Source organism: Cnephaeus nilssonii, assembly GCF_951640355.1.
Source record: "Cnephaeus nilssonii genome assembly, chromosome: 6".
Lineage (NCBI taxonomy): Eukaryota > Metazoa > Chordata > Mammalia > Chiroptera > Vespertilionidae > Cnephaeus > Cnephaeus nilssonii.
In genome coordinates, this window is record NC_137077.1 from 90,280,497 (window position 1) to 90,305,337 (window position 24,841).

General features: G+C 51.0%; 1 protein-coding gene across 4 annotated transcripts; it reads right to left on the reverse strand.

Moving 5' to 3' along the window:
• Positions 1-23: 23 nt before the first annotated feature.
• On the reverse strand, positions 24-22,824 carry WASHC1 (WASH complex subunit 1). Of its 4 annotated transcripts, none has more exons than XM_079773668.1 (11): positions 22,619-22,824; positions 17,927-18,080; positions 3,578-3,689; positions 3,223-3,369; positions 2,893-3,029; positions 2,504-2,639; positions 2,110-2,311; positions 1,873-2,037; positions 1,427-1,585; positions 611-679; positions 24-470 (listed from the first exon to the last, which is right to left on the reverse strand). In XM_079773668.1, the coding sequence occupies exons 2-11, from the start codon at positions 18,073-18,075 to the stop codon at positions 331-333; spliced, it is 1,416 nt and encodes a 471-aa protein (XP_079629794.1). In that variant the 5' UTR covers positions 18,076-18,080; positions 22,619-22,824; the 3' UTR covers positions 24-330. The 4 variants fall into 4 exon arrangements, with proteins under 4 accessions (XP_079629794.1, XP_079629793.1, XP_079629795.1 ...); XM_079773667.1 differs by lacking the exon at positions 22,619-22,824 and adding an exon at positions 22,387-22,490; XM_079773669.1 differs by lacking the exon at positions 22,619-22,824 and adding an exon at positions 22,382-22,405.
• Positions 22,825-24,841: the final 2,017 nt, after the last annotated feature.

Consider the following 24,841-nt stretch of genomic DNA (forward strand, 5'->3'; position numbering starts at 1 on the left):
GTGCACTGTTGGTTGATGCTCAGTTATATTTCTTTATTGATCTGTGTACTGCTGAATCTCAGTCTCAGGGAATAGAAGAGCATGCTAGTGAAGGAGGTAGGTGGAGCACAAGCAGAAAGCGAAGGCCCCCTCCCACCACCCTCAGAAGCCAGCCTCCCTGCTCCTTGAAGATGGTCCAGGCACAGACCTGGGTGGTCCTCTGTGATCCCCATCCCTCCAAGGGCAGCAGGGGCTGAGAGGCCTGCAGGCCAAGGAGCCCATCCCAGCTGTTTCCATGTGAGGAGAAGAGCCTCAGCCTGGGTTTGGTGAGAAGAAGGAGCTGCTGAGCCCCTAGGATTCCCAGTCCTCCTCGTCCTCCTCTCCAGGTGGCTGCTGTGGGGGAGGCAGAGGCGGGATGGAGTCTGACATTCGGGCGAAGGCTCCTCCTGGCCCCTCGCTGGCCTCGGCCCCAGGTCCTTTCCCAGAGATGCCTGGGAGGGAAAAGGTTAAGGGTAAGCGGGGGTTGTTTGGGGAACCCAGCCCCTAAAGTCTTAGAAACAGGAAGAAAAAGGCAGAATGTGTATGACGCACCCCAGTCCCTGGCCTGGGAAGCAGCAGTGCTCTGTCCTACCTTTGCGCCTCATGACCAGCTTGTTAAAGAGATCCGACATCAGGTCCCCGCCTTGGCCTGTGGCTCTCACTGCAACAGGAAAGCCACGGGTGAGGGAGGAGGAAGGGACCAGTGTGAAACCTGTTCCTGGGTGACAACCTCAGGCTTTAGTCACATTTGTCCTCTTTTTCTTCACGACTGACACATCCCCGCCCTCCACAGCCATCATGTCACCACCAGCTCTTGGATCCAGCACCAAGGCACTGATGAGAAAATGGGTAACATTTGAGTAACACTGTCACGGCCACGCTGTGAGACGGCACGAATAAGCGGCCCCACAGTATGGATGAGGAAACCAGCTGAGAGATGTTAGGCAATTTGCCTGGGTCACAGTGCAAAGCTCAGAAGCAAGGCCAGGACTCAAGCCAGGACTGCTGACATCCAGGACATTGTTGCTTTATGCCCAGGTGTTATATTTATGCAAGCATCATAGAAGTAATCCGTAGCCCCAAGAGTCCTCTGTCTCTAAAGTATCTCAGGTCCTGGCCGTTTCCTCAGACAACTGGCAGAGTAGGAGATTTTCTCTTGTTTGAGCTGGATGAGGCTCTGTCCCCTACCAGCTTAGAGAGGAAAGCAGGCTCCAGAACCCAGCAGGAACCCTCCCCCCGAGGCAAGGACGTTAGGGTGGCCACCCAGGGTCACAGCAAACACCCTGGGGAATAGGGGGCAGGCCTTTTGACACTTGGGTGGCAAGGAGCACCCTATTGGAGTCTGGTGGTGGTTAAAGAGGCGGCCCTTTTCTTAGAGCTCTACTGGAGGGGTGTAGGGTCCCCTCACCTTGCTCCTGCTCCTTCTGTTTCTTCTTCTCCAGCTTGCGCTCCTTGACGCTGCGGAGCTTGGCCTTGCCGATGCCCCCAGCCTGGCGGATAGACTCCAGCAGGGTGGCCCGGCCACTGGAGGGGTCCACTACTTCCTTGGGAGCCCCCTGGACTGGAGCTGGGGGTGGGGAAGGAAGGCTGCTCAGGCAGGGCTAGGCTGTGGGACAGCCCTGCCCGGCCCACAATTCTAGGGGTCCAGAGAAGCCCTCAGCAGCTGGCTGTGAGGAGGGGCTGTTCCTGAAGAGGAACCCAGCTGGTGAAGCCTGAGCTCAGGAAGTCCTGGGTCCAGGCACCGGTCCCTCTCCAATCCCCACCCAGCTTAGCTGCCACCCTGCAGAGGTGGACCCTGGGAATTACTCATGTGCTGAGGATCTAAATGTGACACATGCCCACTGCTGCTCCTACCTGAAGGAGAAATGCTGCTGTCATCCTTGGCACCTTGACTTGGAGAGGGCACAGTCTGCGGTGGGGGAGGGGGCGGGGGAGCGCTGGCCAGCACCGCTGGAGCTGGGGGAGGTGGAGGGGGTGGCGGCGGCGGAGGAGGTGCTGTTAGGACCCCATCTTCTAGGTCTGAAGCAAGTGAGAAATGTGAGGTGGCTGGGGAAGAAAGTGGCCCAATTCCCATTCATGGTTCTCACTCACCTGGCTTGAAAGGCCCGGCCACCTCTGTGTGGAAGGCGGGCAGCTCTGGAATGGTGCCAGGGGCAGAGGGGGCAATGCCAGGGCCCAGATCAGCGCTGTACATGAGGTCATCAGCAATGCCTGGCAGGTCGGGCAGGTAGGACGGCACGTCGATCTCCGGCACTTGGCCCAGGTCAGGCACATAGAAGTAGTTCTCTGGAACCTGCAGAATTAGGTGGGGGTATGTGAGCTGGGGTGCTGCAGGGGTCATGCATGGGTCCTGCAGTTTGACCTTAGGGCAATCAGTGGGGCTCAGGTGGGATAAGGGGCTCCATAGACCCCTTGCCTAGAAAACCCTAGCAGGGCCCCACATCCTCAACCACCTATACCCCCCACCCACCCAAGAATAGTCTACCTGTTGCTCCAGCTGCTCTCTCTTGCTGATGGACAGAGGGGCATCAAATAGCTTCTCCTCTGTCTCTGCCCCCAGCATCACATGGGTCTTTGTTACAGCACCAGCCAGGGGATCCAGGAAGACATACTTTTTGTACCTGGAGAGGTGAGGAGGAGGTCAGGCGATCTATCATCTGTTCTAGGCCCATGGCCCTGACCTACCTTTCCTACTTCATCAGGGACCACAATTAGTTTGTACTGTGGATTCCCAGGCCTTACAAGACAAAGCAAACTGGTCCTGGCCTTGCAGGCTGCAGACTTCTGCTGCATCTGAGTCTGATGTCCCTGGGGTCTCCCACTAAGCCAGCCAGGACTCCCACCACCCCTTTGTAGCCCCCCTTCTGGCCATACAGGTTCTCAGTGGTGTTGAAGAGCAGCAAGGAGCTGACGGAGTTGATGTTGCTGGGAAGACCCCCGAGCCCCTCCTCAGCCTCATCCTCAGGTTCCAACTTGGTGTTCACACACACAGGGAAGTATTTCAGCTTCTCCTGGGGGTGGGGCAGAAATGTGACAGGGGGATGGTGGTTACAGGGCCAGACCAGTGACCTCCACCCCATCCCATCAGAATCCTCTTGGGGGACGAACCCTATGGTGGGCCCTTAGTTCCTCCCCCACATCTAGTACTGCCACTTGCCACTGGTCACGCCCTGCAAGTGTGTGAACTGGGTGTGCTCATCAGACCTGCAGGGCCCGCTCATCCAGGGGGCGGTGCTTGCTCTGGATCCTGTGGCGGGGGCGTCTCTGCAGGCCAAAGTCCTGGGCACCCGTAAAGATGGAGCTGTACTCCTGCAGGTGCTCTGGAGCGGGGTACTTGGCACTGGAGAACACCTGTGGACATGGAGAGTCTGACATCACTTTTTCAGGGGCCCCAAGAACTTCCAGAAAGCCTAGGTTTGGGATGAGGGGATTCTGAGAAGGAAAGCTTGAGGTGTGGCTGGACAGTAATGGTAGGGATGTGGGCAACCTCAGAGGCACAGAGGTATGGTAGAGAATGGGAAATCTGTGACGGCCTATCAGCCACAGGGACACAGCCTACCTTGATGGCCTTCTTGCTGCCCTTGATCTTCTCAATCTTGGCCTGGGCCAAGGAGACCCTCTCCCCAATGGCCTGCAGCTGGCTCCGGCTCAGCTCTACTCGCTGAGAGATCCTGTCACGGAAAAAATGACAGGTCCTAGGGGCTGCTCCTCAAACCCCTGCAGCCTCCTGCATACCTCCTGCTTCTAACAGCAAAGCTGAAAAAAAACCAGGACTTAAGCAAAGGGTCTTTAAAAAAAATGTTATTTGCTTGTCAGGGTCAATCTTGGAACTCTCAGCTGACCTCCCAAAGATCATCCAAACCGAAGGGTGTAGAATGCACTGCATTAAGTTTCTCGGAGCTCTGGGTAGGGCTGGGCAATTACCCAGGTGCCTAGACATGCCACCTGAATGGACACTGTTCCTGCTTCCAGAGTTTGCAGCCTCTGGCTGGGGCAAGCAGAGACAGAATCTTCATGACTGACATGGACACAGTCACCTATTTACAGACAAGGAAACCAGAGTTCAGCAAGACTGAGTGACAGGCAAGGCTGGACCTAAATTCAAGTCCTAGACCTGTTCACGGCTCTTGTAAGTACATCCCCAGTCCTGACCAAGGTTCTCCAGGCAATGGTCTGGCTGCTCATGGGCTTCCTCCCCTTCCTTCCTACCCCAATCAGTTGGCTGCAGCAACACCCGCTGCCTTGTTATTCCCCGAACATTCCAAACTCTTGTTGCATCAAATGGAATGCTGTCCCCCAATATCCACAAACTGGCTCCTTCACTTCACTGAGCCCCTCATGAAGCCTTCCTGACCACAGAATCTGAAAATGCACCCAACTGAAAATGCAATGTCACTTCCCAACTCCCACCCACTCTTTCACACAGTGCACTTGACATTGTGTGTCCCTTGCCTACATGTGCTCCGAAGGACTGAGGACTCTGCTTTATTCCTGGGTATTCCCAGTGCCTAGGGCAGTGCTGGACCTTTCAGGCCCCTCTGTGGTTCCTGATGACTAACAGCCATGTGCCCTAAACGTAAATTCACATGAGCCTCACTTACGCTGTCCCACGTTACTCGGCAATAGCAAGGGTCTTCCTGCTGCAGCATTAACCCTGGCTCTCGTGTGCCAGTCTATCCTTCCTCCATAGGCTCCCCCACCTCCCAGAACACCAGTTCCTGCCCATGACCACCACGTTCCCCATTCAGAGCGGCCACATCTCTGCATTCCCCTGGCAGGAGTGAGCACAGAAGTGAGGCAGGAGAAATGAGGCAGAGCTGCAGGTTGCGTACCTGGGGAAAGGCGGGGAGGATACGGCGGGTGGCAGAGTGGCCTCGCTGCCCCTGCGGTGGGGACTGCAGGGTTAAGGGACTGAGATTTTTTTAAAAGTTGAAAGGAGCAGTCAAGACTGACCCAGCCTTCCTAAAGCATCCCCACCCACTCTAAAGGGTTTGGGCCCTCCAAAGAGCCCACATCTCCATCCGACAATTTCACAGCCCAAGGGTCTCTGTCCTGACAAAGTCTCCCTGATTATGCCTGGCTCCTCATGTGCCAGAGGTGGAGTGAGGTGGGGGCTGGGATACAAGCAGGCACCCAGGGCAGCTTAGTTTTCCTTGACAGACTCGTCTGAGTGGGGCAGCAATGCTGATAGACAATAAGAGGGCAGTTTCCTTCCAACGAGAGAATGCAAAACCATCCATCTTTCCAGCATGGGCTCCCTCTTTTCCGCATGGAGAAAGGTCTTCATCAACTGGGTAGGCATACTTGATCAAGCTGCTTCATCCAGTTCCCACCTCTGTCACTCTGGCCCTGGGTGCTGAAGCAACTTAGTGGTTATGTAACCACTCCTCTTGGAGTCAATGTGGAGAGGGAGGGACATCAGACCCAGAGATGGATCAAGGCTACTCTGTTCTGCTTCTTCCATTAAGGAGAGAAGGGCCAATTCCTTAACATTGTAAACATCAAGCTTAACAACAAACTCTGGCAAATTTCCAGAATGGATTATTAAATACAGTGTCTGTAAGCACTTAGAAAAAGAAGAGGCAGGTCCTGGGAGCCAGCACTATTCTAAATTCACAGCATTTCTTTCTTAGACAGGGTTATTAGAATCGTGTATCAGGGGAAAACCTTAAACACAGTGCATCTTGAGTCAGCAAGGATTTCGACGGCTTCTCACACAATCCTACAGACAAGATGGAGCTATGGGGGTTGGAGGAGAGTACACTTGAGAAAATCAGGGCCAGATGAACAAGTCTCTGAAGGGCACTGCAGGAGAAGGGGCTGATTTCGGCTGCACCAAGGTATCTGGCAGGGCCCAGTCCAGCTCAGTCAACACTGGGGATATCAAACAGAGAGGGTAAAAAATGGTCTGCATGATGGAACCTAGGCTTAAATAATCCTGCGGCCAGAAGGATGGAATGCAAGAAACAAGATAAAATTGTTCAGGGCATGAACGGGAAACCCAGCATTCAGGTTAAAGTCAAGCGCACAAATACAGAAGGTGGAGGCTGAACAGTAGCTCAGATAAAGAAAGGCCTGAGGTTTTGGTTAACTATAAACTCAAAATGAGCTAAAAGAATGTTAAGCAGCTTAAAAAGGAAATACAGCCCTGGCTGGTGTTCTCAGTGGTTAGAGCATCAGCCTGCCTACTGAAGGGTGTGGGTTCAATTCCCAGTCAAGGGCACATACCTGAGATGCAGATTCAATCCCTAGCCCTGGTTGTGGCACATGTGAGCGGCAACCAATCGATGTGTCTCTCTCACATCGATGTTTCTCTCTCTCTCTCTCCTCCCCCTTCCCCCCTCTCTAAAAATCAATGGAAAAAGAATCCTCGGGTGAGGATACATAGCTCCTGGTCCATCTCCCTTTTTTATTTTATTTTTTTAGAGAAGAGAAATATTGATTTGTTGTTCCACTTATTTATGCATTCAATTGTTTGATTCCTGTGTGTGCCCTGACTGGGATCAAACCTGCAACTTTGGTGTAGTGGGAGGATGCTGTAACCAACTGAGCTATCTGGCCAGGGCCTCTTGTACCTTCTCTCAGTGTGTGTGTGTGTGTGTGTGTGTGTGTGTGTGTGTGTGTGTGTGTGTGTTTAATCCTCATCCGAGGATATTTTTTCCCACTGATTTTTAGAGAGTGAGTGAAAGGGAGGGAACGGGGGTGGGGGGAAGAGAGAGAGAGGAAGAGAGAGGGGGAGAGAGAGAGAGAGAGAGAAACATTGATGTGAAAGACACACATCTATTGGTTGCCTCCTGTATGTGCCCTGACCTGGGCCAGAGATCAAACCTGCAACTGAGGTATGTGCCCTTGACTGGGAATCGAACTCAAGACCCTTCAGTAGGTGGGCCAAACTATAACCACTGAGTCAAACTGGCCAGGGCTCTACCTTTTAATAAATAGGGAACATTCACTCTCTTAGAGGTACCTCAGAGAAAATAGAGCCCTGAATTAATGATCTACACCAGGCACCAATCTCATCCACAGCTATGTCTCCTTTAAACTGGATCAACATTTTAAGAGGACTCTGAATTCCCTTCTAGATCCTTCCCTTATTCACTGCTGTATCTCTAGCACCTGGGACAGTGCCTGCCATGTAATAAACATTGGCTGAATAAAAAATGATGAAGTTAATGAATGTCCAAAGGCAGGTAATGAGTGACAAACTCATGTCATACAAAGGTAACTGAAGGTCTGGCTACACCTGAGATGATTTACAGAATATGATAATTCCCTCCAAATATCAAAACTATGACAAGTGCTGTTAGGAAAACAATTAGACTTATTTTCTGTCACCCCAGAGGGCTGCATTAGGACCAGTGGGCAGAGTTGCAAGGAAGCAGACCTCAGTTCTAAATAAGAACTTTCTAGTAAACTGCTTCATAGCTTTACAAAGCAATCAGATTCCAGCTGCATGACCACCTGTCAGGAATGCTTAAAGGGAGATTCCTGTGTGGGGAGGGGAATGGAAGACATGATTTCTGTGTTCTTTTTTTATCAAGAACCTATAAGTCAAAGTAATGGCTAGTCTGTTGACAAAGCTCCCAGATAGTCTAATCTCTTACAGTCATATACCATGATGCCGAGGAGAATACAGGCCATAGATGAGAAAGCTTTCAATTTGTTGTGTCATTATCTACTGGCAGCTATAGTTTGGAAGGCTGTGTTAGGAAGGACTATTAGACCACATTGGGGCTGGAACTGAGTGCAATAACTGATTAGCAATGGCCACTATGAGGGTGGGAGATGGTAGCAAAAGGGCAATGGTTTGCCATTCCTGATCTACAGCCCCTGGCTTGGTGGCCTACTTCAAAGTAGGTCAGTTTCCAAGCTTATCACTGAAGACTTGTACAATGTCCCATAGACATGGGTTAACATCTACTTAGTAGCAGAGTGACCTTGGGCAAGTCACTTAATAGGCCTATGCTTCAGCTTCTTGGGCTGAAAAGTAGTAGTGGTAGTAACTTCTATATTATGGAATTATTGTAAAAGTTAAAATGAATGAATGTATGTCCAGTGTTCCTGTATTCGATGACATATCCTAAGTACTTGGTTAACATTTGCTCTTACTAAGATGTAGAGAGGGTTGAGGGACTCCAGACACTCAGGGGAAGCCAGAAGAGGCAGTGTTGGGCAGACAGAGAAGAAAGTTCCAGACCGGGTAATAAATACTTTGCAAGAGACCACCATGGAGGGTGGAGGGTAGAGCAACAATAAGTTGCTCCCCGGGCTGGGGCGGGAGGCATCAAGGAGGCACCTAGGGGCCACTCTGCTCCTGATGTGACAGAGGGAGGGGGACAATGGCCAGGGCAGTGCTTGGGCTCCCTGTCCTGACTCTTCCAGCACGGACTCTCCAGCCCCCTGCTTATGAAGCCAGGCAGGCCCACGGCCCCTGCAGTGCTGCCATGGCTACTCAATCAGATCAGCTCTTCACAATCAGATCGCATGCCAGTCCGCAGAGGCAGGTTGCTGAGGGGAAGGAGGCTCCCACTCCTCCATAATTGCTGCCTTTCCTGCCCTGCCTGCCCTGTTCCCAGGCGCAGCAGACCCTGAACCTGGGCCTTGCCTTCACCTTTATCTTCTCGGCTCACAGGGATAATTTACAGGGATAATTAAGAATGATCTGCTAATTATGCAGGCAGCTGATTGAGTGCCTCCTAACCTGGAGAGTCACCAGGTGCCAATCAGTAGAGAGAGAAATGGGGGGAGAGAGGTAAGAAGTAGAAAGACAGAAAAGGAAAAGGCTTTGCAGAGAAAATGGACCCTTGCCCAGGAGGAAGGGGCTGCAGTTTCCCTGGTGGGCTGACAGGAATGGCAAGAGATAGCACCCCAACTTCCACATGCAGAATCTACCCAGCTCCTCTTCCCCAAGCCACTGCAACACCCTCGGCCTCGTCACCTAAATCCTGTAAAGAAGATGACATCTCTGGGCAGATATTTTGGGCCTGGCTTCTCCCAGGTGCAAAGGGCAGAGAAGCCAGGGACTGGGCTGGAAGGAGAGGTTCCAGGAGGGCCTGTAAGGTACTTGTCATTCTCTCCAGTCTGCACAGCTCCCACTGCGGCAAAGCCGGAGGAAGGAACACCAGCTTGGAATGCTAATTTGCCATGAGCTCACCTTCCAGCAGAGCTGCACCCAGGCTCCCCTGGGCCAAGGGGCCAGGCCTGGGCCTAAAATGGGAGGACAGTGGGGAGGAGAGAGAAAGCGTCTCTTTTCTGCAAGGTTTACAAGCAAGAGGCGCAGCATGTTTAAGGGGGGAAATATCCAAGTTGGGGTCACATCCCACCACAAAAGCCCATTAGAAGTGAAAAGCCCCCTTGCCTGTTGATTGCTACAGGATGGGGTGGGGCAGAAGAGAGAGGTTAGGTCTAGGCACTCCCCACCCCTGTCCCAGTCATCCCAGACTCCTCCCTTTCCCTCATCCTCATTTTGTCATCATCATTCCCTTTGAAATGTCTCTTATCCAGCCCTCCCTGTCGGCAACTCCCCTGGAGTGCAGCCTTAGCCCTTCCATGCCTCAACCACACAACAGTCCCAGAATCCACTCTCACCCCTTCTTGTCCACTCTGTGACCACTGCTTGACGAACCTTCCCAAAACTCTTCTGTCCCATCACTTCTCTGCTCAAGCACCTATCCAGGCTCCCTAAAACTCCTGGACCAAGCTCAAAGTCCTGCCTTGTTCAGAGAAGTCCCCATGGGCCCTGACTCACTTATCCCAACTTTTCACTCACCCATCCTCTTCCCTCCCACTCCACTGCATGGAGCACGCCCACACTGCAGAAAAGAAGCCGGAAGCAAACTCTCAAGGGCACGCGATCAGAGGGGGAAGTGAGACCCACAGACGCACAGCCAACTGAGTTCACACCCTGTTCTGTTCTGACTGTATGAGACAGGCAGCAATGTCTGTACTCTGGGAGCCAGGAAACACCACATTCTGGCCTCTAAGCCTTTGGCACACATTTCCAGACCCCACCACATGGCCTGTAGGCTCACATTCCCAGTCCTGCCCAACCACACCCGGTCTTTCCTGTGGCCTAGTTCATGCCTCTTTCCTTCAGGAGGCCTTTCCTGACCACATGTAGTAGGCATGCGATTCTCCTCGCTACCATCTACTTTTTCTTATTCGGTAACAGCCTCTGTTTTCGTGGCAGAACCCTTCACTCGCACAGACTCAGTCCGTGGACTTCAGGTGGGGCTAAACCCAGGGCTTAGGATAATGGTAATACATGTGACAAGGTCTGAGCCAGTCGGTGTGTCATGCCCCTCTCCCCCCAGCATTCGGCTCTGGCCTGGAGAAGAGAACCAAGCTGGGCCAATGGGCGAGTGGGACTTCTGAGGAAATGCTGGACTGGAACTAGAACCTGGGAGCTCTGACCCTACTGGGGTGACCTTGCCACCACAAGAGCAAGGCCTGCCTGGGAATGGGGCCAACCCAGAGGCAGAGAGCGGGGGATGGAGTGAAAGCAATACCAAGTACTGATGACATCATTACACCCTTCGGCTCCAAAACCTGCTCTACCGATTGGTTGCTTTTTACTTAAACTAGTTTAGGAAGTTCTAATTGATAAATATGCTGTCAATTCTTACTTATTTCTCTCTTCTCTAGGTCCCAAGAGGCCCACAGCTTATGCTATGTAATTACTAGTAAGAAACAACCAAGACCTACTGCTCTCCTATTCCAACACAAGATCCTTGAGGACAGGAACCATGCCATACACATCTTTGGTATCCCTCAAGATCCAGCAATGGGGTGACCTGACACCTAGTTCTGAGGGCTCCTCAGAGACATTCTCCCCTCCTTCAGATACTAGGAGGGCCCATACCCCCTCTCAACCAACTCACCATCCCTGCCCTGGAGATCATCCCACTAAACTGTCTACAGGAGCCAAATACCAGGAAGGGAAATTAAAGTATGCTAAAAATCCAATGCCCTCTTTAGAGAAAGGCAAGCATGCTGTCACAATTCCGGTGAAGAACACAAATATTTCAATCGCTGGGCATGGGGTGGCCATAATCTGGGACTGACAGCTCTTTAAGGCCTGTGTCCTCTTGCTTATGTGTTCCTTGAAAATATTTAACACAAAAATAAGCACAAAAGGGGCACCAAACACTTTCTATAACTGTTGATAGCCGCTTAATAGAGGACCACCATAGGCGGCAAATGAGCAGAGATGATATTAAGAGTGAACACTGATTGCATACTTCCTATATTCCAGGTACTGTAATTTCTTTGCAAGTTTTAATTAACTTAGTCTTTACAACAATCCTATTTGTAAGATACAAGATATCATTATTATCAGCACATTACAGATGAGAACACCAAGGCTTAGAGAAGTTAAATAACTCTCCCAAAGTTACAGAGCAAGCAAATGGGGAAGCCAGCTGGAGCCCAGGCAGCCTGCTCCAGAGTCAACCTCCTGAACCACTTGGGCATCATGCCCTGGTTACATTTATATTCTGGACAGGCTCGGGCAGGCAGGTACATCGGTGGGAAGGCAGCACGCAGAAGAGTCCAGCAGTTCTGGTGATTATACCAAATCCAACTAAAGACAAGAATCCATTCTCTGCTCCTGGGGAGGACTTTAGGAAGAGGTGGACTCACAACTGATGGAGGAGGAAGAAGTCACCTGGTGATGCAGAAGGGGATTCCTGGACTGGGGTGCAAGCAGGGGTTGGGGTGAGGGATGACTTGGACCATGAGATCAACCTGAGTCAGGCAGTCAAAACCTTTACATTGGGTGGAATAAAGGGTTCCTATGTGAGGCATGATGGGGGCACCCAGGAAGAAGATCTAAGCCCATCTCAGGTTGCTTATGGCCAGAGAAAGGACAAAACCTGGGACCTTTGCAAGGAAATAGCAAACATCAGTGATTCATCTATATATATAAAAGCCCAGCAACCATTATGGCGGAACAACCAGAATGACCAGTCTCTATGACATGCACTGATCACCAGGGGGCAGATGCTCAACACAGGAGCTTCCCCCTGGTGGTCAGTGCACTCCCACAGTGGGAGCGCCACTCAGCCAGAAGCTGGGCTTACGGCTGGCGAGCGCAGCGGTGGTGGCGGGAGCCTCTCACACAGCCATGACAGCACTAAGGAACGGCGAGCCAAGCAGTAAGGAGTGAGCAAGTGGGCGGTAAGGAACAGCAAGCCAAGCGGTAAGGAGCGAGCAAGCAGGTGGTAAAAAGTGAGCAGGCGGGCAGTTAGGAGCTAGAGCTCCCTGATTGTGAGAAGCCACAGGCCGTGCTGAGGGACACCACCACCCCCCGTCCCCCATGCACGAGTTTCGTGCATCGGGCCTCTAGTGTTAAATAAACATTGAGTGGAAAATCATTATAGCTTAAGGATTGTGCTAGATTAGCACTGGAATAAACAAAAAGCTGCCACTCACCAACTCAAAATTGCCAAACACCACTAAGTCTCTGCCTCTACACCAGCTTCATGAGGCGACCCCCGCCCCTTGCCCCAGCCACACTGGCTTCCATTCAAGTCCTTCCCACCTCAAGGCGTTAGCTCATGTACTTCTTTCTTTCTGGAACATTCTTCTTCCCAACCTACCCATTCACAATAACTCCCACTCACCCTGCAGATTTTACCATGCACCTTCTTTCCTACATATGCCTCTTCGGATTCCCCCAAGCCAAGTCAGGCCTCCCATTAATAACTCTCAAGGCAACCACCTTCCCTTCTCATAAAGACAGTAAGAACTCCAGTGTCTGGAGCCACCATACCTGGGTGTGACCCCTGGCTCTGCCACTTGGGCAAGTCTCTTAGTCATTCTGTGCCTCAGTTTCCTCATCTATAAAATGGAGGTAACAACAGTAGCTCCTCATAAAGTTGTTGTGAGGGTTAAATGAATTAATGCATTTGACAAAATCCAACACCCATTTTTGATAAAAATTCTCAGCAAAGTGGGAATAGAGGGAGCATATCTCAACATGATAAAAGCCACATATGACAAACGTACAGACAACATTATACTTAATGGGCAAAAACTAAAAGCATTTCCCCTAAGAACAGGAATAAGACAGGGATGTCCGCTTTCACCACTCATATTCAACATAGTACTGGAAGTCCTAGCCACAGCGATCAGACAAGAAGGAATAAGAAGCATTCAAATTGGAAATAAGGAAGTAAAACTCTCATTATTCACAGATGATATTGTACACAGAAAACCCTAAAGACTCCACCAAAAACTATTAGATTTAATAAATGAATTTGGCAATGTAGCAGGATACAAAATCAACACCAAAAAATCAATGGCTTTTTTATACACCAATAATGAATTCTCAGAAAGAGAAACTAAACAAAAAAACCCACTTACCATTCAACAAAAAAATTAAGATACTTAGGAATAAACCTAACCAAGGAGGCAAAAGACTTGTACTCAGAAAACTACAGGATGTTGAAAAAAAAAAGAGGAAGATATAAACAAGTGGAAGAATATACTGTGTTCATGGATTGGTAGAATCAACATCATTAAAATGTCCATACTACCCAAGGCAATCTACAGATTCAATGCAATCACTATTAAAATACCAACAGCATATTTCACAGAGCTAGAACAAACTTTCCAAAAATGTATATGGAATCAAAAAAGACCCTGAATAGCTGCAGCAATTTTGTAAAAGAAAAACAAAGTTGGAGGAATTACAATACCAGATTTCAAGTTATACTACAAAGCCACTGTAATCAAAATAGCCTGGTACTGGCACAAGAACAGGCATATAGGTCAATGGAACAGAACAGAGAACCCAGAAATCGACCCAAGCCATTATGCTCAATTAATATTTGACAAAGGAGGCAAGAGCATACAATAGAGTCAAGAGAGTCTCTTTCAATAAATGATGTTGGGAAAATTGGACACATGCAAAAAAAAAATGAAACTAGACCACCAACTTAACATCATACAAAAAAAAATTCAAAATGGATAAAAGACTTAAATGTAAGTCATGAAACCATAAAAATCCTAGAAGAATCCATAGGCAGCAAAATCTCAGACATCTCTAGTAGCAGATGTTTACAGATACATCTCCTAAGGCAAAGGAAACTAAGGAGAAAATAAACAAATAGGACTACATCAAAATAAAAAGCTTTTGCATACCAAAAGAAACCATCAACAAAATGAAAAGAGAGCCCACTGTATGGGAGAACATATTTGGCAGTGATACATATGATAAAGGATTAATATCCAAAATATATAAGGAACTCATACAACTTAACAAAAGGAAGGCAAACAATCCAATTAAAAAATGGGTAAAAAACCTAAATAGACACTTTTCCAAAGAGGACATATAGATGGCCAAGAGACATATGAAAAACTAGAGGCCAGGTGCACAAAGGGGGGCGCGGGGAGAGGGGGAGTAGGGGGTCCCTCAGCCCAGCCTGCACCCTCTCACAATCCGGGACCGCTGGCTCCTAAACACTCGCCTGCCTGCCTGCCTGATCGCCCCTAACTGCCTCTGCCTCAGCCCCCGCCACCGCGGCTTCGTACAGAAGGACATCCAGAATGATGTCCAGAAGATCGTTAGGCTACCCGGTCTAATTAGCATATTATGCTTTTATTATTATAGATGTTCAAAGTCACTGATCATCAGAGAGATGCAAATTAAGATGACAATGAGGTATCTATCACCTCACACCTGTTAGAATGGCTACCATCAACAAATCAACAAATGACAAGTGCTGGCAAGAATGTGGAGAAAAATGGAACCCTAGTACACTGGTGGTGGGAATGCAGACTGGTGCAACCATTATGGAAAACAGCATGGAGTTTCCTCAAAAAATTAAATATGGAACTGCCATTTGACCCAGTGATCCAACTTCTAGGAATATATTCTAAGAATCCAGAAACACCAATCAGAAAGAATGTATGCATCCCTATGTTCATAGAAGCACAATTTACAATAGCTAATACTTGGAAACAGCCCAACTGCCCATCAGTAGGTAAGTGGATAAAAAAGCTGTGGTACATTATACCATGGAATACTATACAGCAGTAAAAAAAAAAGAATCTCTTACCCATTGAGACAGCATGGAGGGACCTGGAGAGTACCATGCTAAGTGAAATAAGTCAGTCAGAGAAAGAGAAGTATCACATGATTGGACTCATATGTGGAATCTAAGTAACAAAATAAACTGATGAACGGAGTAGATCCAGAGACATGGAAGCATGGAACAGAGTGCAGAATTTCAGAGGGAAGCCGGGGGGGGGGGGGGGGGTGAGAGGTAATCAACCAAAGACTATGCATATATGCATAATCCATAGATACAGACAATAGGGTGCTGAAGGCCTGGGGAGGAAGGGGGTGTTGGCTGGAGGGAGGGAATCAATGGGGAGAAAAGGGGGATATACAGTATGTAATACTTTCAACAATAAAGAATTATCTATAACTAGAGCCTGGTGCACGAAATTCGTGCACGGGGGGGGGGGGGGGCGGGGCGGGGGGGCCCCTCAGTCCAGCCTGCACCCTCTCCAATCCGGGACCCCTTGGGGAATGTCCAACTGCCGGTTTGTGCCTGCACTTTTAACAGATGACAGCTCCATTGTTGTTTCTTTTCATGCTTAAACCCACTGGAATTAGTACGTATTCAAAGTGTGTATACATTTGGGGGGACACCCTGAATATCTCTAGTCAGCGGTGAAAGGAACCAACAGCGGATTTGGAACCCCCAGACAGGGAACCTCACTCACTCCCCGCATGTCTCCCCACTCTACTTTCCACCTTCGCGGGCAGCGGGACAATCAATGTTTTCTCTCATTAACTTGGAAAAGCACGTCCTGTCACCTGCTGCCCAGCAGGAGTGCGCTAGGCTCCAAGCAAGCGAGGCTCAGTCAGGGCAGCCTTCACTCATGGATGCCGGCCCCCAAAGTGCACATTCCTCCTCTGCAGTCACTCTGACTATCCCACCATTTCACTGAGAGGACGGAACTCCTCGCCTCCTCTGGGTTCACGATCTTGAACGCTGACCGAAGGCACCTCAGCGAGGGCCGCCCGCGCCCACCAGGTGTGTCTGTCCGCACCTGCTCCTGCCTCAGCACCTGCATTAGCCCCACGGAGGTGATCTCGTCGCTTCACTGGCCTCCGCGGGAACAGGACATCATCACTCTGTCCTCTCACTGTCATCTCACAGGCGCCCACCCTCAGCACCCAGAACACCCAGACACTCTCCAAAGGATGTGAGCGTGCTGGAGGGGACGTGCACACGTCCTGTGGGGGATGTAGGCATGCTGGGGTTGATGGAAGTGTGGCGGAGGGGCGGGGGGAGAGAAGGCGGGGGGGGGGGGGCTTGCGCGCACCATGGTCCAGGACTGTTGCAGGAGCACGTGGGTGACAGTGCGCTGGGGGACATTCACACGCCAGGAGGGGAGGAGAGGATGCGCACACCGGAGGCCTGCGGCTGTGCAGATCCGCCAATCCCTGTGGCGCGGCCAGGAGGACGTCAATCTGACCCGCCACGGTGGCTGTCCCTGCGATCGCGCACCTTCTGGGCCAGGAGGCGGGACTTGCGCAGCCATTCCTCAGCGCTGATGACCTGCAGGTGCTACTTCAGCTCGGCCAGCAGGCTTCGCTTGGCGCGCTCACGGCTGCCACGGCCACCATGTGGGGAGTACAGGCCACCCTCCGCCGGCCCGCCTCCCCCGCCCAGACGCTCTCCACGCGCGCTGCCCACAGGCTCAGAGTGGCCTGTGCTGCTCCGCGCCTCTGCGCCTGCACGCTGCCCACAGGCCCTCCGCAGGCGGGGCGGAACGCCTACGTCGTTGATGACGCAAGCATCCTGGCCCAGCCGCCGCCATCTTTGTCATGGAGTGACCCTCAATTTGCATATTCCCTCTTTATTTGATAGGCTAATAAAAGCATGATATGCAAATTGACCAAACGACCAAACAGCAGAATGACCGTCCGGATGACCACACTATGACACGCACTGGTGCGGGTGTGATGCGTTGGTGGGGTCCCCGCCATCACCCCATGATCACCCTGCAGAGGGAGGCCCAGGCTACTCAGCCGGCAGTGCTGTGGCAGGTGTACAGGGCCAGCCAGTGATCACCCCACAGAGGGAGGCCCAGACCAGCCAAGCAATCGCACCCCACGCCTGTCACTCTCAGAGGGAGGCAACCAGTGGCGGGGCAGGCTGGGGGGGGGCAGTGCCGCACAGATGGCAAGCAGTGGCAGCGGCGGGGTTGAGGCCAGCTGCCAGCAACCAGGGGAAGGAAAGCCCCAATAGGCCCTGATCACCGGCCAGGCCTAGGGGACCCTACCCAAGGAGACCCGGATTGCAAGAGGGCACAGGCCGGGCTGAGGGACACCCTCTCCCTGTGCACGAATTTCATGCACCGGGCATCTAGTAAAACAATAAAAATAAAAATAAAAATAGGTCTTATTACAATTGTAGTTTAAAAATTAACACACAATTGATTAATTACAGTCTATCTTTCCTGCCAGAGCATATCCTCTAGTTGGCCAGGGACGCTGCCTTATTCACCACTGTGACTAAGGAGAGTAGCAGTGCCCTGCACACAAGAAGTGTTGAATATGTATTTGCTAACTGCAGGAATAAGTGAAGGAACAGGGCCCCCGGTTGCAGGAAGAAGATGAGTTAGGAGAGCAGTATCACCACCAGGGCCTGTGGGGCCACAGGGAAGCTGGGGGGCTGAGTGGAACATTAGGTAGCTCTTATGAGCACTTAGGAGAACAAGCTTCTAAGCTGGGCCCCCTGGGCACAGGGAAGCCAGCTTGGTGCCCCCAGGACCAAGAATCCCCAGAAGGGCTGCTTCTAGAGGGTGCCTTCCGAGGAATGGAGAGAATGACTGCCCAGGGTAGGGAGAAGGCCCTGATCAGGTGGGGATGGGTGGCAGCACCCACCTGCTGAAGATGTCTCCGGAGATCTTCTGTAGGTACTGCAGGGCATCCGCTACCTGCAGGATGGCCTCCTCCCGCCGCAGGTCCGGCTGGATGAGGGGCACTGTGTAGGTCTGCCCTGCCAATGAGTGCTGGGTCCTCATGGGAGTCATGATACCTGTGGGTGGAACCAGAGCATCAGGGCTGCCACACACTCACCCACCCCCACCTACCACAAGGCCAGGTACAGAGAGGACAGCACAGCCCCACCCCACAAGTTCAGCCTGTACAGGCGAGGAGTTGGACAGCCTTTGGTGGGAGGCCAGGAACCCACAGGAGCTGGTCTTTTGTGCTCACCGAGTGAATGAAGGAGGGAAATTGGTCGGGACAACAGAGGCTGATGAGAAGGGTTCTGAGAAGGTGTAACACTGACTGACCCCATAAGGTGCTTGGGACCCTGCTAGACACCCTCATTTTACGTTATCTCATTCCAACCTCCTTAGCCTGGAGAACAAGAAAGAAACCCTTGTTGCAGAGTGAAAAAAAGGCCTGGAGCAGAAGAATAGATTTGGGTGGGAGGAGGGGGGATTGCCACAGTTAACTACCAAATGGCACCCACGTCTGAAAACCAGAGAAGGGGGCCTCCTGGGTTCCTCTCACGTTGGCCTCTGAGGGACTGAGGGCCTGTTCCTGAGATAGGACAGGCAATGGCTCATGACTCTTAGGTATAGGTGTCCAAGTTCTGCTCACCCGGCGAGAGCTAAGGAGGGCCAGGAAGAAGGGGCATGTGGGGGTGGGAAACAGGAAGGAAAAACACTCCTTCGGATTGTAAGACAGGGCAGAGTCTATTTATACTGGGTTTAATTAACTCCACTCCCTGGTGTCACTAAAGCAGCAATCACACTGCAGACAGCACGGATTTGATTGGCAAGAGATGCACCAGGCAGAATATTAAGGCAATGGGCCCCTATAAATAGGCCTAATCACAGCCCCTTGGTAGAAGATGGTGAGGAAGACACTAATCAGGCCTGGCACTGTGCCCCAGACCTGTTTTCCTAGGCACCATGTAGGGACCCCTGGTTGCAAAGAGGTGAGAGTGGGGCTGGGTGAATGTGGCAGGGAGGGCTTAGGGAGGGCTTGAAGTGCTACGTGACCTTATGTGAGGTGCTTGCCTTCTCTGAATATCTGATTCCATGTCCCATTCTACACATGCAGAGGGTCACTGCTAAGTAGTTAGTCCTAATGTATCACACCAACATCTTCAACAAGCAGGTGTGCCTACTCCTTTGCTCCCTCTGCCGGCCTTCCAGCCTTTCCTTCTACCCTACTTGTCTCCTACCCTTCCCAGGCCAGGACTTTTCGTCATCTGAGACCATTGTTCTGCTCTCCAACTTGTTTTCCAGTAATGACATCCTCAGTTTCTCAGACCTGAACCTGCCTTGAATCCTTATCAGAGCCCAGTGTTACCTCCTCATCTCCTCACTTCCCTCCTATCAAATGACCAAAGTGGGGCCAGTTATTCCTATCTGAAGAATCTAACCGAGACTTCCCCCACTCCTTTCAAGGAGAATCCTACCACGTGTGTGTGTGTGTGTGTGTGTGTGTGTGTGTATTTTTTAATCTTCACTCGAGTATAATTTTCCATTGATTTTACCAGGGCCCGGGCTGGGGAGGAGCCTGCAACCGAGGTATGTGCCCTTGACTGGAATCGAACCCAGGATCCTTTGGTCCTCAGGCTGACGCTCTATCCACAGAGCCAAACTGATGCATATTTGCTGGCCATCCTAACAGTTCTGTACTTCAGTTTTCCCTTCTGTAAGATGGGGAGGGGATTAAAAGCAGAAGACACTTTTCTGTGCATATCTTTTTTGTTGTTGCTGCTGTTAATCCTTACCAGAGGATATTTTTCCCATTGATTTTTTTAGAGAGTGGAAGGGAGGGAAGAAAGAGGGGAGAGAGGGAGAGAGATACAGAGACAGAGAAATATCAATTGGTTGCCTCCCACACTAGGTGTTGGGGATGCACCTGCAACCCAAGTACGTGCCCTTGACCAGGAATCAAACGTGAGACCCTATGGTGTGTGGGCTGACGCTCTAACCACTAAGCACACTGGCCAGGGCAGTGCACATCTTGAAATGCATTTCTGTGGTTATTTACCACATGTCTGTGTGTATGTACACTTATGTACAAGGAGGTAATTCAGGCACAAATCTCCCGAACAAGAAAGTAACAGATCCATTCAAAAATTTAAAAAATGAGTATAACTGATTGGTAGTTTACTCATTCTGTCTGCAAACATCTACTGATCAACTATTAGGTGCCCGCCATGATCACAACAAAGATGAATCGGACAGTATACTAGCTATGGAGATAGCCTCAAGAACAATTAAACAGCATAGGAGAAGTGCTCTAATCCAGCCATGAGGAAGGTGTGATAAACCCCTTTGGGGTTATGGGAGTCAGGAAAAGCCTCTTAGTAGAAGCTCTACTTCCCTAATAGGCCCAGACAGAGCATTCCAGGTAGAAGGACAGCTTGAACAAAGGAAGTGGTTTGAGTGGTGAGGGTATAACTATCCTTGACCAAGTAGCAGAAAAAAGAAAGATAAAGAGAGGCCAGATTATGAAAAACACAATACCATGGCAAGGAGTTTGGACTGAGACCCTCAGACTTGTGCTGTCCAACATGGTAGCCACTAGCTACATGTATGTGGCTTGGAGCACTTGAAATGTGGCTAGTCTGAACTGAGTTGTAGCGTAAGTGTAAAACATACACAGAATTTAAAATACTTAATAGGAAAAAAGATGCAAGATATCTCTAAGGATTTTACAGTCCTTATTCATGAGGGATATGTTTCAAGACCCTAGTCAGTGGTCGGCAAACTGCGGCTCGCGAGCCACATGCGGCTCTTTGGCCCCTTGAGTGTGGCTCTTCCACAAAATACCACGTGCGGGCGCGCACGTCCAGTGTGATTGAAACTTCGTGGCCCATGCGCAGAAGTCGTTTTCGGCTCTCAAAAGAAATTTCAATCGTTGTACTGTTGATAATTTGGCTTTGTTGACTAATGAGTTTGCCGACCACTGCCCTAGGTGGATGCCTAAAACCACAGATAATACTGAACCCTTATACACATATTTTTTCTATACATACATACCTATGATAAAGTTTGACTTGTAAATTAGGCACAGTAAGAAATTAACAATCATGATACAATTGTAACAAGATACTGTAATAAAAGTTAATTTGAATGGCTTTGGGGAAAAATAAAGGTTACTTGAACGCAAGCACTGTGGTACCTTGCAGGTGACGGATAACCTAGTCAGCTGTTAAGTGACTAAGGGGTGGGGGAGCAACTAGAGGGCGACACCTTCGAGATTTCAACATGCCCCTCAAAATGGGGTGCAACTTACAATTTGTGAGTTATTTCCGAAATTTTCCACTTAATATTTGCAAACTGTGGTTGGCCCAGGATAACTGCGACCATGAAAAGCGAAACCGGAGGTAAATCGGGAACGACTGTATATATAGTGATTGCATGCTGAAATGATCCTACTTCAGCTATACTGAGTTAAATAAAACATATGACTAAATTACTATCACCTGTTTCTTTTTACTTTTATTTATTTTTCATCCTCACCCGAAGATACGTTTTTATTGATTTCAGGGAGAGGAAGGGAGGGGGGGGGAGGATAAGAGACCCATCGGTTGCCTCCCGCGAGCGACAGGGGATCGAACCCACAACCTAGTTGTGTGCCCTGACCGGGAGGACACTCCTACCAACCGAGTCGCCCGGTCTGGGCTCTCTTTACTTTTAGAGTCACTTATGTGGCTCCCGTATGCCTAACGAACAGCACTGCCTTAGAGAATCGGGTAAGAACTAGGGCCTCTCCCGGGAAAGGAACGCACACCACCCCGCCTCTCCTAGTGCCGTTTGTCATTTCAGAAGCGCACCAAGCCCTTCCCGCACACCCTCTCGGCACACCGGCTCCCGGGTCAGGACCCGGTGCCGCAGGCGGCGGGGGCCCGGGCGGAGGGCCCGGAGGCAGGGAGAGTCCGCCTGGGGGGCCCGGGAGCCGCAAAGGTCTGGGACTCAGCCGGCCGGTTCCCGGAGCCCAGCCCGCGGGCGGAAGGGGCGGGCGGGGCGGCAGAGGAAGTGAGAGCCGCGGCCTGCAGCCCGGCCGGGTTCCCAGCGGGGCCTCCGGCGCCGGCTCGGCCTCACTCCGGGGAGGGGGGCCGGGGCCCAGGGCGGTGCAGACCCGTCTTACTGGTGGGCAGGGCCGGGACGCCGCTCCCGGGCGGGCAGCGGAGCGAGCGGCACCGTCGGCGGTCCACCTGGGCGCAGGGCCCGCGCTCCCCTCCGCCTCTCGAGGACGCTCGCTCGCGCCCGGCCCTGCGGAGCCCCGCCCCTCCGCCTCCCGCCCCCTCGCCGGCGCCCGCCGCCTTCGCCCGGCCGGCGGGGAGCTCGTGCGGCGGCTCCGCACCTCACCTGCGCGCCGCCGCCGCTCTGGCTCCCGAGTTCGGGCCCCGATAGCGGCCCCGTTGCGCACCCCCGCCCGGAACCCGCACTCGGGCCGCCGGCGGACGCTCGGCACCGCCTCTGCCCCCTCCCGCCCTCCCTCCCTCTGACGCGGCTGGGCTCCCGGCCGCCGCGCGCTTCCTGGGCCCGACCCCCGGCACCGGCGCGGAAACAGCCCCTCCCCTCGGCCCCACAGACCTACCGATTTAAAACGTCTTCTATGTTCTTGTCTTCAGTTCTGTGGGCCGTTCTCCCCGTGGAATTCACTTCGTTTCCATCCCCCTTTAAAAGTAAAATACTGTCAGACACAAAAGGAAAAGCACTGTGTGGCTCCACTTACGATACACGGTGGTGGAGTAGCCAAGTGCATGGGGGCAGAGAGTGGAGTGGTGGTGGCGGGGAGGGGAGGCCATGTGGGATGGGAGGGGTTGTTTGACCAAACTTGAGCCGGGCTCCTTGGACTCCTCTTCCAGAGAGAGGCCTCTACTTGCATCTCCGAATTGCAGCAAGAATCCCCCACCCTCTGTATCAGATCATCCAACATATCTGACCAAATCCCCCAAGGATATCTGGTCACCCTGGCCTGCCTTCAGCAAGAATCCAGTCAGGTCAGTTTTGCAAAAAATTACTTCACACTCTTAGTAATTTTCCATCCAGGACCACTGCCCGTCTCTTGGCTATAAATCCCCATTTGTTCACGTTATATTCAGAATCGACTCCGGTTCTATACTGAGGTCATTTTTCTCCTGTTGCAAAGTCCTGACAAAAATCTGTTTTCACCTCTTTAACTGCTGTACAGCTCTGGTTTTCTTTTTCTTTTTTTCTTTTTGTCTTGTTTTTTGTTTTTTGTTTGTTGTTAGCTCTGATTTTCTTTGACATGCCAGCTTGGGATGATGAAAAAGTTCGGGAGATCGGTGGTGATAGTTGCAAAACAATGTGCGTGTACTTAATGCCACTTAAAAATGGTTAAAATAGTAAATTTTATGTTATGTAAATGTTCCCTCAAAAAAAATCAAGCTAGATAGTTTTAAAAAACAGGATTTAAAATGTTTAAATATATAAAGGAAACATTAGTCTAGAGATCCTGCAGTAGTTCCTCCTTAATTCATTGGCTTGTCTTAGAGTTCTCGGCCTTTCTTTTAGAGTTGCCAAAGAAAAATACAGGACACCAAGTTAATTTAAATTTCAGATAAAATTTGCATTCTTATACTAATACATATTTATAATTTTACAAACACTATTATATACATACTAGAGGCCCGGTGCATGAAATTCGTGCATGGGGTGGTGGTGGGGGGGTTGTCCCTCAGCCCAGCCTGCACCCTCTCCAATCTGGGACCCCTCAAGGGATGTCCAACTGCCCGTTTAGACCCGATCCTGGTCGGATCAGGCCTAATCGGACAGTCGGACATCCCTCTCACAATCCAGGACTGCTGGCTCCCAACTGCTCGCCTGCCTGCCTTCCTGATTGCCCCTAACCGCTTCTGCCTGCCAGCCTGATCACCCCCTAACTACTCCCATGCCAGCCTGATTGATGTCTAACTGCTCCCCTGCCAGCCTGTTTGCCCCCAACTTCCCTCCTCTGCCGGCCTGGTCACCCCTAACTGCCCTCCCTTGCAGGCCTGGTCCCTCTCAACTGCCCTCCCTTGCAGGCCTGGTCCCTCCCAACTGCCCTCCCCTGCTGGCCATCTTGTGTCCACATGGGGGCAGGATCTTTGACCACATGGGGGCAGCCATCTTGTGTGTTGGAGTGATGGTCAATCTGCATATTAATCTTTTATTAGATAAGATAGAGGCCTGGTTCATGGGTGGGGGCCAGCTGGTTTGCCCTGAAGGGTGTCCTGGATCAGGGTGGGGGTTCCCTTGGGGCCTGGGCAAAGGGCCTGTGGTGGTTTGCAGGCCAGCCGTGCCCCCTGGCGACCCAAGCGGAGGCCCTGGTATCTGGGATTTATTTATCTTCTACAATTGAAACTTTGTAGCCTGGAGTGAAGGCCTGAGCCGGCCAGGGCTGCAGAAGCTTGGCATCCTCCATCACCCAGGGCAACCCTAGCCTCCTGCTCTTCCAGCTCCGTGGCTGCCTCCATTTCTGTTGGAATTTATTTACCTTCTATAATCGAAACTTTGTACCCTTGAGTGGAGGCCTGGGCCTGCCAGGGTGTGTGGAAAGCTTGGCTTCCTCCATTGCCAGGGAAACCCAAGCCTCCTGCTCGCTCCATGGCTGCAGCCATCTTGGTTGAGTTAATTTGCATACTCGCTCTGATTGGCTGGTGGGCGTGGCTTGTTGGTGTGGTGGAGTGATGGTTAATTTGCATATTACTCTTTTATTAGATAGGATACATATACATATACATATATATATACATATACATGTATGTCCAAAACTAAGCACAAGACATACTTAAACTAAAAAATTATTTCTTACTTA